At 41.1% G+C, this 13,489-nt stretch overlaps 1 protein-coding gene across 1 annotated transcript in view; it reads left to right on the plus strand.

Annotated features, from left to right (window-relative positions):
- LOC129778434 (uncharacterized) overlaps positions 1-12,972 on the plus strand; it is a 39,537-nt gene extending 26,565 nt beyond the window's left edge. Inside the window, exons 2-4 of the mRNA XM_055785325.1 lie at positions 3,434-3,644; positions 12,236-12,360; positions 12,431-12,972. Of these exons, the coding sequence (XP_055641300.1) occupies positions 3,537-3,644; positions 12,236-12,360; positions 12,431-12,542 (345 nt within the window). The 5' untranslated portion in view covers positions 3,434-3,536 and the 3' untranslated portion in view covers positions 12,543-12,972. The remainder of the gene's footprint in view (positions 1-3,433; positions 3,645-12,235; positions 12,361-12,430) is intronic.
- Positions 12,973-13,489: the final 517 nt, after the last annotated feature.

A 13,489-nucleotide genomic window follows, 5' to 3' on the forward strand; every position in this document is an offset into this window, starting at 1 on the left:
AGTTACGCTTGGGTCAAAAAATTCCCAATTACTGTGAAAAACTCATATTTCCTCCAACCCAAACGGAATACATACTTTTATTGGAATCAAAAATACAAGTTTTTAAAATCTGCATTTTTAGGACGATTTCATTTGGAATTGCTGTATAGACATCGAAGATTGGTTAAGCAAGTGTAGAGATATCTCAAGAAACATATATAAATAGTAAAAACTTAAAATATTTTTAATAAGTGGTTTTTTATGCTCATCTCTCTCAAAAGTTTGTGAATAAAAATTAAATTTCAAATAATTTATGATATAACTAGTGCTCATTCAAATAAAGTTTTCAATTTTCTCCTAAATCTTAATCTTTTTGGTAGACCATGTGCTATCGAACAAAACAAGTGATAATCGAACAGCGCAATATATTCCCAGAAATAAATGAGTATTTATAAGAAGCTTTTAATGAGCAAACGGGAAGCGAAGCGTTGTTATGCTGTAGAATAACTTTTTTTTGTCTCCACTACTATGTTTTTCGTGACTCTTGCTCGTGTTGTGGCCATTTTCGCACATTGCATGTGCAATCGTATAATAAAAAAAGCAATAGAATTCGTTCCTCAATGATGAAACCCCTAGTTTTCTGTTGCTGGAGCAGTTGTTAACGGGCAAGAAAGGACGCTCAACGTCCATTGGCGGCGTTTGGCACGAACTCTCGCCGAGAGTTCAACCACGCGTACCACGCGTATTTGGGTAGTACTGGACCCATCTATTGACAAACAGCGGAAGCTCAGTAGCGTGGCAAATACTTGATGTTTTCGTAAGCGATCGGCCATTCATCACCAGTCATCATTCGCTCCAGAAATGGATTGATTTTGTTTCGATGCAGCCGTAGTTCGCAGATGCAGATTTGATCCATAAGGTTTTTTTTTGCGTTGAACCGCGTGGCACCCATTCATCGAGCTTCCTGTTATACCCAACCTCATTTATGATACTCCATACGATTTGTGTTGTATGTTTAGCTTCTGTACAGTTGAAACAGTGAAACTCAACTATTTTCATTATTTGATGGACATTTTCGAAAATTGGTGTGGTACAACATTGGGAATTTGTGAATGTTATAGTATCAGGACCATAAACTTTATTAACGTTCATAGCAGTCTGTCCTACGTTTTCGGCTTGGCGATCAAACCGTTGAATTTGGTGTATTTGATTTTTGCTCGTGGCTGAAACAAACCGAGATAAGCAATCTTGAAAGTTGAATCTTTGTCTGAGAGTTTAGTTTTTTTCATTTCTTTCCACCGATGCCTAGTGTCGCACGTAAACAATGCGAGATATCGGTCCTCTATTGGAAACATGATAGATCAATTTTCGCCGAACTAACAAATCGAATACCTGAGAAGACTAAAGAGACAAAAATAGACCACTCAAATTCTAAACAGACCACTCAAATTCTAAAAGATTTTTTTCAAGTTTACTGTTCACGATCTGATAGTTGAGTCCTTTGTCGGTTGGAACACTTGATGGTGTTAAAAGGAACTTTTTTCAGCACTGCTATTGAGATGATACTTTTAGCGCGGTTAATTTCGAACAAAAGACAAAAAGCAAAACAATCTGTTTCAATCGTAATTGAAGAGATTTTATTTACTCATAATTTATATTACTCCCACTGCATTCCTTTTGAGAATTTTTCGACGGTTTTTTTTGTTTGAACAGCACAATAAAACATTTTTCCATGAATTCGTACTTAATAAATACTCAATGTAATCAAACAAATGACGTCATCCACCAGCCACCTCGTCAACAGTTATTTTAATATTCGTCCGAAAAATGACCACTAAGCGACGCATTAAAAACTCAACAATGAAAAGGCGCGTCAAATTGCCCTAATAGCTTCCTGATCCTGGAGACCAGGGCGAGCAAATGAATAATCCGAAATAGGCATCACTTGAATTCCACTGAACGTTTTTGGCGTTAAGCGTAATCTCCCAACGACTTCTAAATTATTAATGTATCCTTACTTCCCGGAGGTGGGAAATCCGTGAAGGAACAGGGAACAGAAACCCACTCCGCGCGTATCACCGCTCACTGAATGCAGCATCCTACATACAATCTAACTGTCATTAGCACGCGGAAGGTGGAAACGACATTTTTAAAGTGGAGCCCTTCGAAAGCACAAGCAGAGGGATTTTTTCTTATTTTGCTGATTACGATGGATTTGGGTTGGAAAAGTTTGACCAATATATTTTGACGATAGAAATCACATCGCTTTAGATTCTGCCATTGAAAAGCGTAATGAAATCGGGCTCAAACATTTATTGGGAATACTTCATACTCAAGAAATAACAATCATGATTGATTACAAGTCATATATTTAGCCGAATTCTCCCCAAACTAAAAACAGTATTTTGACGTGGGATTTACTCATACGCCGTGTGTAGCGAAGGGTCAACGAAATAAGTCTCTTGTGAAGTAGATTCGGTACTCCACATGTTACCGCTTTTGGCCAAAGGCACAACAGTTGATTAAAATGTGTTCTGAATGCTAAAATATTGCGTTTCTCAGCGATGTGGCACAACTGCATAATATCAATATGAAAGTAGGTGACCTTTTTTACGAGTCGACTTCGTGATGCTGTCCTTCCTGAAGTGGTCTTCGCCTTCTATAATGGATACATTCAAATATGTGTATTTTCTAGCAGTCTCTTTCGACGAGGACACTAATCCGTCTTCATCGCAAAACTATGCTCAATTAGCAAGACGCCAGCTTCCCGATATGAAAAATGAAAGCGTCCGATTCTTATTCCAAACACGAACCATCGTTAGTGATGCCGCTGGCGAATAACTCATTTGAATAATGATCTCAATTCTCGCCTCTAATTGTGTTCATCCCAGTGTCACTCGAAATTGACGATGACATTCGGCGGCGACATTGGCATTACATTGACATTGAATAATAAACTGTTCCTGTTTCGATAAGATTTCGCCTAATGAGGATAATCCCGGGGGAAACAAAGCGCGCTAGCCTTATCGCGGAATGAGTCCTCCACGACTTATCCTACGCTCATTCCGATTCTGTCTTGGCCAGGCATCCCGCAATCACCACTGACTGGGTTTTGGTTGCACAAGCATTGGATGCGATGATACCACTTGATAAATATTAATCTTTATTATAGAACTCATATCCTTGCCCACCATGCCATCCTGCGACCGATCGATGGCGGTGGCAATTTGTGACATAATCTCCACCTTTTATGCTTTATGTAACGCCACAGCATCACAATGCACTCTGGCGATAAATTTATAACTTAGCTACTTAGATTACCGATCCTGGATAGCTGCAACCGCAGAATTAATTGCATTTTCTTCACTCTCTCACCGCTCGGTTCAACTTTCGATTTGAGGTGTCATATTGCGAAGCTCTACAGAGTAAATTATTTTCCATCTGTTTTTCATAGGTTCACTGTCACTGGCCAGGACGTAAAAGAGGAACACACAAAAAACACAACGACCGCATCTGGGTTGTCCATTCCGCGCATAGACACATCACACAAAAACAGGATGGTTTCCAGCAGTTTGGCCTCACGGCAAATTTTGCTCGTCCTGGCCCTGCTGCTTTGTGTAGCCAAATTATCGTCCGGCCGACCACAAAACGCAATCGACAGTCAGGTAAGTGAAGTGCCGACACGGGTTATGAAAGGTGGAAATCTCTGTATGGAGATGTTTTATTTTTCCGGGATCAACGAAGTGGTGAAAACAAAATTGGTTTCACACATAGAGGAATGCAATACAGCGTTCGGGAAAATGTTAAACGTTCATCATGTTTCGTACGTGGTATGATAACCGAACACAAAAATGATGGAACTACTTGTATCGCTCTATTATTGTTCGCTTCGTGGTCTAAATGGAAGACTATTAATTCAAATCGAAATCTGTATGTCATATTTACACTTAATTCGATATTTTATTGGTGTTTTATTTATTAAGGCACAGTGATGATATTTCGGTATATTGTTGACTGAAGGGTGTCCCACATCGAATTGCATCACGGAAAAAAACGTTGTAGATTGCTTAGTTAACCGATCCTTTTCGAACTTTCAGACAATGAAATATAACTCTTCAGTAAGCTTATGGCATATTTATTTAATTTAACTTCAATACCAAAACCTCAGATTTGACCTCCTTGGGATGCTTCCGTAGTGCCTGCTTTATAAAAGCCCAGTATTTTTCGATGGTCCTTAGTTCCGATGCGTTGGGATCGTTGGCTCCGTACCACTCCAGGACATCCTTTGAACAGAGTCACAAAGCTAGATCCGGCCAAAAGATCGGAGGGCTCTCGTGTTGCTTCAACAGACGAAGCAGACGCTTCCGTGGACACTTCTTGAGGTAGATCTGTCCGTTTACAGCCCCGGTAGTCACGAACGGCGCACTTCACATCAGCAGATCGCTTGCCATATCATGTATTCTTGGCAATGCAGAAAGTTTCTGCTTCCTTACTTACTCCGGAGCATCAAACTTGTGTTGGGCGGTTAAGAACAGTAGCCTCGGAAGCTGCCGGAAGTCCGCCTTGACGAACGTCTCATTATCCATCATCCATGATGGGACAATGAAGCTTCGCGAGCATCTGGGTGTACAGTTTCCGGGCTCGTGACTTCCCACCGTATTTTGCGTTCGTCATGATTTGGTACCTTCTGCACTTTGTACGTATGCAGTCCATCCCGGTCTTTGGCTCTCTGAACGAAAGACTTGGACAGACTCAACTTTTTGGCCACATCCCTTGACCGGAGCATTGGGATTCCGCTTAAAAGCATTCACGACACGCTTTTGATCCTGATCTCTAATAGAACATCCATTCTGATCGCGTTTCTCCTTCCGTTCGATGCTCAGAGTTTCGTAGTGAAGTTTAATCACACGACTCACCGTTGGCTGCACGATTCCGAGTTGTTTTCCGATGTCCCGATGGGAGAGTTGAGGATTTCCCAGGTGCTTGTGCAAAATATGGTGCTTCGCGATGTTGCTTTTCGGGTGATCTCCTTTTTTCAATTTTCGAAAGACCGACAGGGATAAAAATGCATTGTAAACAATACACACTAAGTTACTTCTACTCTAATTTTCAAGAGAAAATACCCAATGGGTTATTTTCTACAACGTTTTTTCCGTGATGCAATTTGATATGGGACACTCTTTATTTGCAATGTACAGAGTCATGTCACCATATAAATAACTTATATTTTCCTCGAAACGATATATTGAAGGATTTTTTTTTGAATTTATCTAAAACTGTTCATAAATACTCAAGAATGGACAAAAAATATATTTAAGTAACCGGGCTGGTTTATTCATCTTTTCTCTCTGTTTTTTTTGTATGTGTGTTGTTCTAATGCGCTTATGATATATTTGAACAATTAGATTGAAGCAATTCGAGGAAGGGTAATATATTCAACTTTGACCAAGACGTTTTGAATTCTTTTCTGTTAATTTTATTATCTTTATTTCATATTTTCTGTGTTAATCTGTGTTACGAGGAGTGTCCGAGATCACGTTTTATTGTTTCCGGCATTTTCGAACGGTTTTGATCGAATATCGTTCTCGGATAGGAATCCCTAACAATTTTGAACACTAAACAAAATTGATACTGTGATTCTGTGATACTTCCGGATACTGTGAAAGTATTCGGAAGGATACATAGGGGCACACCACGAAGAAAATGTTATTCTACATTCTAATAGTCAAAGAGAACACTTTACATTGCTTCGTTATACGTTTCATTGGAAAATAAAAACAAAAATCAGATAAATTGAAGCAAAAATCCAGACCGTCAATTTTGTTTTATACACTAATTCATTAACATATCTATTTCCCGTGAATATTCTCTGAATAGAAAGAAGCTTTCTATGAGAATTTTTTTCTCCGTGCATTTTGCCAATTGAAGTCTGGGAAATTAGTTTTGGATGGATGTTTTCAGGAAAATTCACACCTATTCTTGGTATTTTGATTTGGTAGACTAAACATATCCGCCACGCTCTAATCAATTTTAGTACTTGTTCAAATAGCTGATGATAGCGGATATGTCATAAATTCAATTAATAAATTGATGCGTGGACTAAATAATGATATCAAGTGTGAAGAACTCTGATATTAATTGACGCTTATTTTGTTCAGAACAAATAAAGAGGTGTATTTTATTTGCCTAAAATTTTGGACGAAGCACCCATTGTCATGATAGATTCTTCCCTTCCATTTTCCATGTCAACACACCAACACACCGTGTGTTGAGTGGTGGTGGTGGTGGGGTGTCTAATTCGCTTATTTTATTCTACACATCGCCGTTGCTTGGGTGAAAATACAAGAGAAACTGCACATGATGTTTGAACATCATGTGAACAAACATGTCACATTTTCAAACATAAGATACGAAAAAATTATGTTTGTCTACAAACAAAAAACTTCGAGAGCAGCGTGAGCATTGTTCGTCTCATACGCAGTGTTTGATGTGAAACACGGAAAACTGCTCGTTCTGTTTAGTTCTGACCTAGGAATTGTCGAACGATCGCGCAGGTGCTAAGAATGATCGACTATTGGATGCCGGCCAATTTCTTTTCACTGTTCAACACCTTGAGCGATACTATAAGTGTCTTAGGGGCGATTCCAGTTCTAGATAGAACAATTGGAAAAATTCCTGAGACCTTCCTTAGCCTCCACAGTTCTTTGAGTTCCATGTCCAATGGTCGGTACTTGCAAATATTACGACCATGGGTCTCCTCCAGATTTTAGTTCAGCAAGTAGAAGTAGAAATAGCAACTTCTTTGATGGAGAATTGTCGGTCGCTCTTGTCGTATGCCACAATATCAGGACGGTTTTGGTGGATCGAGAGGTCGGTCAGAACAGTGCGATTCCAGTATAGTTTGAAACGGTCATTTTCAAGGACAGGTGCAGGAAGATACCGGTAGTTTGTCTTCCAATAGACAACATTGGAGTACCAGTGGTCAATAGACAATGTTGTTGTGGCACACGGTGTATGCTCCGGGCTTATGGCACATCTGGCAAATCTCATCGAGGCGTTGACCAGCAATTTCTTGTCGATGTTATCCTTTCCTGGATGGGTATCATGTCGGCTTCTACTACTGAAGAAAGTTCACAACGCGTTGGCCACTGTTTAGATGCGGCCTTGTCAACGTGTGGCCGCTTTAGTTGATGTGGGTGGGTACTGTGTGCCCATGAGCGTCCGCGGGATAGCCAGAGACCGCCCGAAGCCGAGCGGTGACTGCCTGCTGATAAGATGACGGAAAATGTGGTGAGTGCCCAGCCCACTTATTCGCTAAACTGACAATGCCCGTGTTGCCAGAACTAGGCATGCCACACATGCATCATGCACTGGCTTTTGCTTCAAAGCTGTTATGTTTTCCTACACTGTCTGCAGATTGTAGTTGAGTTAATACTCCGCTTGTGGCAAGGTCAGCAAAGGAACTGCGAGTATGTTGATCACGCGTACCTTGTTCCCCTCATTGAGGAAGGTCTTTAGGATATAGTTCCCTCGATTCAAGAACTTGTTTATCTGTTCCGTCTTGATGTCGGAGTGCCAAATCCCGGCGAGCTGTCGAAATCCAAGGTATTCATAACAGCCATCATAGACCTCGCAGGCTCCAGACTCAGTGAGTTGCACTTTCATCAAATGGACACAGTGGCACTTGTCGAGGCCGAACTCCATACAGATGTCCCTGCTTATTTCTTCGACAACCCGGATAGCTACACCGAGACGCAGACTTGAATCAGCGTAGATCTTGAGATCGTCCATGAAGAAGATATGGGTCACTTTTTCATGTGCGCCTTCGCCATACCTTATTTTAAAGCCATGACGCCAAACAGTGCCAGCCAAACCAAAGCGGGCTGAAAGTGTCGCCTTGGAATATCTCCGTATTTATCTGCAGCGTTCTAGATTGCAACACATTTTCCCCATTACTGCAGGTATATATTATAGATTTCCATTACCCGGACGAGAGGTAACTGAGTCATAAGCCTTCCGACTATAACTGCGTCAATGATGATCTGGTCTTTGCAGCCATGCATATTTCTCTTGCATCCTTTCTGCTCTTCTGTGAGAATATGATGTTGTTCGCAGTGAGCAGAAACTTTGGCGGGTATGATGCTGCTTAGTATTTTGTACAGACTCGATAGGTATTGGAGATGTGTGTAATACGCACCCCCTAAGCGAGAATGGATTTATCTTGACCGTGCTCTTAAAAATTAAGGTAACAACTACGTCAGTACATAGATTAGTTAACCCTAAGTCATCTGTAATCGTTCTGTACTTTAGATACTGAATATCAAAAGTGCTACGAATTTTTTTGGAAGGCGCTGCTGGGCCATTTAACACCGCATGATTTTTCCAAACAAAAAAAAACAAAGAAAAAAAAACACCAAGAAAACACCCATAAATCAATCTCTTTAAGCGTGATATGTGCGAGTGACCACTTTACCTCCTCACTAAAAAAAAAGTTCGATTTTTCAACCTTTTTTCTAATAATAAAAAATGTACTATTTACAATTTTCATAATAAAAACCGCTTACTATCTTAAACTACAATAAAATGAGCTACAATATTCTTCGAAGAACGAAAATTTTAGTGGTATGTGGGCACAGGAAATGGGCATGTTTCATCACATCGCTAATATCTGGCAAACTTTCGCTGTAATCTGGCTTCTCGTCACTTATGTGGTCGTACAATACTTTCTCGTTATCTCGGAACATCTGATTTAGTTCTTGGCGCTTTGCTAATTCAAAGTACCGTTCAAATCGTCTTGAGCTCCAAGCTGGCGAAGTTCAGTGGGCCGCACGATCACAGAAAATTTGCGACATAACTTCGCTGATCTGCTGCCTCTTTGATACGACATCAGCCTACCTCTTGCAGCGCACTTGTTTCAAATCCGTTGCTCCAATCTCCTTTGACATATAGGCTGACACCTTTCTCGGAGATGTTGGAGCATTCCGCCTTTTGGCCTTACACGGTAGCCTTCAGCGATCGTCACAGTAGCACAGTAAACTGTCAGTTCCAGCTCCTCCAAATTATCAGCATCAACCGAGTGCAGCGTAAGAACTTGCTCGTTCATGAGCTTTGCAGTACTTGTCAGCCTGCGGGAATGCTACAGCTTCGGGAACCTGGGACACGACAAAGGGTTCGTGTCGCAAAACTGTGAGATCGCCTTGTCTTAACGGAAGACCAGATCGCGTAGTAGTTGTTTATCTGTCTACGGGTCTCCCGGCTCAGGGGGTTCTTGCACTGCGGCCTCACTAGTGCAAATGGTTCACGAACCCTGAATTGTTGAATTGCTCAGCCGTACTGAACTCCGACTCGACACATCGCTCACTCTGTAATTCGTGGAGCTTAGTTCTCTCTGCGCCTACTACTTGATCTCATAAATTTCCGTTTGGGAGAGTTTTTGCGTACAATCACTCTACGTCTCGCCTCGTTCATCGCGTCCCGCGTCCCATCCGACGGGCTTTGAATACGTTTCCTCTAACATTGTTGGTGTTCGAGGGCGACCACTCATGACCGTGTAAATGTAACAAGCGCGGATCACGAATCTGTACATGTCTGGTGTCCATATGATCCGACACCTCGTGGTACCCATGTCGACTACACCTGCAAGAAAGCAGAAAAGAAATAGCGAGGATATTGCCAAACAACGCTGAACCCTGCAATAGCAAAAGGGGTCTTCTAGCTACTGTATCCTCGTCAATACTGCGGTACGGAGCGATGGTCTGGTCTGCGGCTCTCGAAACCCATCGGAATCGTACAGCGGAAATGGAGGGCCGACCAGCGTGCTGACAACGCCTGACCTTCCAATGTGAACAACTGCTAGGACTGTGCAAAAGGATGGTAACCTACGAGAGTAGCTGTGTCGGGGTGCGCGTTATGTTGGAGGGCGCTTCCTAATCGATACACGTCTCGACGGGTAATCGAAAACTTGTGCAATGTTTAAGCGCTGCGGAGAGAAACAGAACGTAATAAACGTGAACGCACCGCCGCTAACATGGAGAACAGACACATCCTTATGTCTACAGAGACTCGAGAGGCCTTCCCTGGTGTTGGGATACTGAACCACGACTTCCTGGGTTTCCGGTTCCTGGCGGGTTTCCTTCGATGAATACCTTCGTCGATCCAGCAGGCCAACACTTCGAAGAAATACAGGGCCAATCCACGTAATAATTGAACACGAGACTACTAGTGATTTATACAACTTTTAATCTCCACGGTTTACATCGAACTGTACAAATTTTATTGGACTTACATCTAACTACAATTTACACTAACAATACTTTTGAATAAATTAATTTGAATTTCTATGCCCCTTTTATTGAGTTAATCTCTGCTCCACTGACAATTGTACAATATTGTTGTTTGAATCTCTTTTTGCTACCAATACATTTACACACTAGTTCTACCTCTGTCATCAACGATGATTGTGGATGCTGAACGTGTTGCCAAATACCCGAATTATCTGCCATAATCAAAAAAGAGTTGGCAACTCTCGTACACCTGGGATAGTTATAGTGCTCTGACTCGCTCGTACCCCCTCTCTTCTAGAGTTCTATAGTGATTTTCAATAAAAACCTGTATTTTCGAACCGATTGAGTCAGCGCGCAAAAAGGTTCGTTTTGATTTCACGAACGACGATAAGTAAACAAAGGCACGTATTGAGTACAGACTATCCAATATCTTGGTAGTCATGAGATAGGTTAAGAGGTACTGTTTACTGAAAAAAAATCAGCTCAGTCTATTATTCCTAGTAAAAGTAATGGCTTCCGTTCCAACTTAACCCGTGCTTCAACTTTTCCCGACGTATCTTATTCGATATTATTAATGAAGGAAGAGGTGTGATAACTGCTAGCTGCTACTTGTCTAATTATTTTTTAGTTTTTAGTATACTATCTATTATCTGTATTATTATTATGTTCAATCACAATGAAACCGTTTCACTTAAAAAATTTCGTTTCACTTATTTTATCATTTTCAAAAGATGTCAAAATGTACATAGTAACAAGAAGCATGTAACAACAGGTGCAGTTGTGATTTACCACGAGTAAACGTTTGAACAAAGAGTTAACTCGTCTGTATAAAGCAGGGATGTTAAAAAAATTCAAGCCAAGTTTATCCTGAGTGAAAGTATTTTAGATGAAATTTATAAAACTCCATCATTTCCACAAATATCAACTCATGATCTTCACTCAGTTCGAAACATGATTCGTACCACCCCACTTACTATTGAGACCCGACGTTTGATGCTCCATTTGCCAACTTAATCTGCCGTTGCAATAGGGGCAAGTGCGCTTCCGTTGGCACTCAAGCAGCTGCAGCAAGTGGGCGTCTTTATGGGAATTTATGTTGACACCTATGCGATTGAGGTGAGAATTGACAGAGACATAGGGAATAATGTACGCGCGCATCCATTTTTTTTTGCTCCTCTGATAATGGAAAAATGCTCTGGGATATATTGCTGTGACCTCTTGTGAAGACGGGAGCTTCGAAAGAAATTGTGTTGATACTGTAAATCATATAAAGCGATAAAGCTCAACAGCTTCTAGTGATTGATCGTGAATGATTCTGGGGAAAGCAATTCGTGTATCGATTTCAAGATTTCACGTGCTTCACATCACCGCTTGCATGTTAAACTAGCATAACTGTCGTTTACCCAATCAAAAATGCCATCCATTGTTCTTTTGATTAATATTATTCCTCAGATTTATCACTCCGTGCAGCATCTAATCCCCCGTTCATCATTTAACGAAACGAAACATAGTTTTACATGTTGGATATCAGTTAATCCTACGCTACATACACTATCATTGTCGGGAAAAGAGACGTGTGACTTTATAATGACAACCACCGCATTCATGGCGAAGCGTGTATTCTCGCGAAGATTAATCAGTGCTAATTCCAACACGCCTCCGTCATCGCATCAGGCACGAAAAGAGGGAGCAAGGTGTTATGCCATTCATTTCTCGAAAGACACTTTCCACCGACTTAATGATTTACAGCTTTCCAAATCTGCCCTGCAGGAATTTGATACCTCGACGTCTAGCTTCATTCGAGTTTCATTTGTCGCTTAATCACGCCTGCCAGAGGCAACTAATTATTTGAAGTCTGTGATCACCATTCACCATTTTGGGCGTTTATTTCGCTCAACGCAAAATTGCTGCCGTTGTTCGCGTCCAACTATCCTATTAAAGAGAGTGTATTTTCCTAATTTCCCCTTTCCCAGGATGCCCCCGAGATAAATCTGAGCGAGTTGAAGAAATTGTACAACACGTACGTACCGGATCAGCTGGATGACTACGGCTTGGATCGGTTAAAGTTGCAGTTGCTGGCCCAATACGCCCAAAGCAAGTGAGTGCCATAGAACAGGATAATTAGGTGACCTCCGGTAACCTTTAACGTCGCTTTTCATTCTTTACAGCGCAATTGGTGGTGGAGGCGGATGGGATCAGCTGTACCGCGCCCCGGAGATGAAGCGACAGATTCGGTACCGTCAGTGTTATTTCAACCCCATCTCGTGCTTCAAGAAGTAAAATGATTCGTAGGGCTCCCAGTTTCACATCGCCGTAGCTCTTACTGTTGCAAGTGTTACGAGCAAAATGTAATTAATACCTAAGCATAGAATAGAGCAGACCACCCTACTTAAACACAAACCAACATCAAGTGCGAATCAGGTTAGGTAAGAGAGTCAGTGACCAATATATCACCTTCAATATGTTCTTCTCCGGGGGACGACAATGGTGAGCAACAATATCGTATAGTTTAGCTAGTGGGTGCTACCCGGGAACTAATTGCCATTTCTCTTTGAAAATGGGAAATATTGAGAGATTTACTCCACTGGAAATTGTTTGTAAATGATTGGATATATATACATATTTAAACATGTCATAAAAGAACCGATTATGTCATACTACAAAACCGATAATTGTTGAAATAAATTCAGTATGATGACAAGTAAAATAATTATTTGTTTTGTGTTGTAAGAAATAGAGAAAGTAAAAAAAAGAATAACTCGAATAAGATCGAATAACCAACCCCAATGGGATTTAGGTAGTATGTTGATAGTGACAGAAGGGATCCTCTACATTCGTCGGAGGGTGTAGCATACCTGAGCGTTTTTCGCCACATCGTCGTCAATTTCAAATCTGGATATGATACTGTTCACCGATTACTGCTATATAGACTAGCACAAATACTCCCGGAAACTGTTCAATCAGTTTATCTGTTTCTCTGCCGACATCAACATATAGACATATGCAGAAGAATAATGATCGAACTGGCGCAACTTTACGGTGAATCCAATATCCGGAAAGTGGTCAAGACTGGAAGAGTGCGATGAGGAAGCCATTTGTCTAGAATGCAGAATAACATCCGAGATGGTATTCAGTTTGAATCCGGTGAAGGAAAAATAGTAATGCGTGTTGAGTGCGGAATGGTTAGACATCATTCTAATACAATCTATACAAGCGATCTTGCAGAT

This window comes from Toxorhynchites rutilus, chromosome 3, assembly GCF_029784135.1.
Source record: "Toxorhynchites rutilus septentrionalis strain SRP chromosome 3, ASM2978413v1, whole genome shotgun sequence".
NCBI lineage: Eukaryota > Metazoa > Arthropoda > Insecta > Diptera > Culicidae > Toxorhynchites > Toxorhynchites rutilus.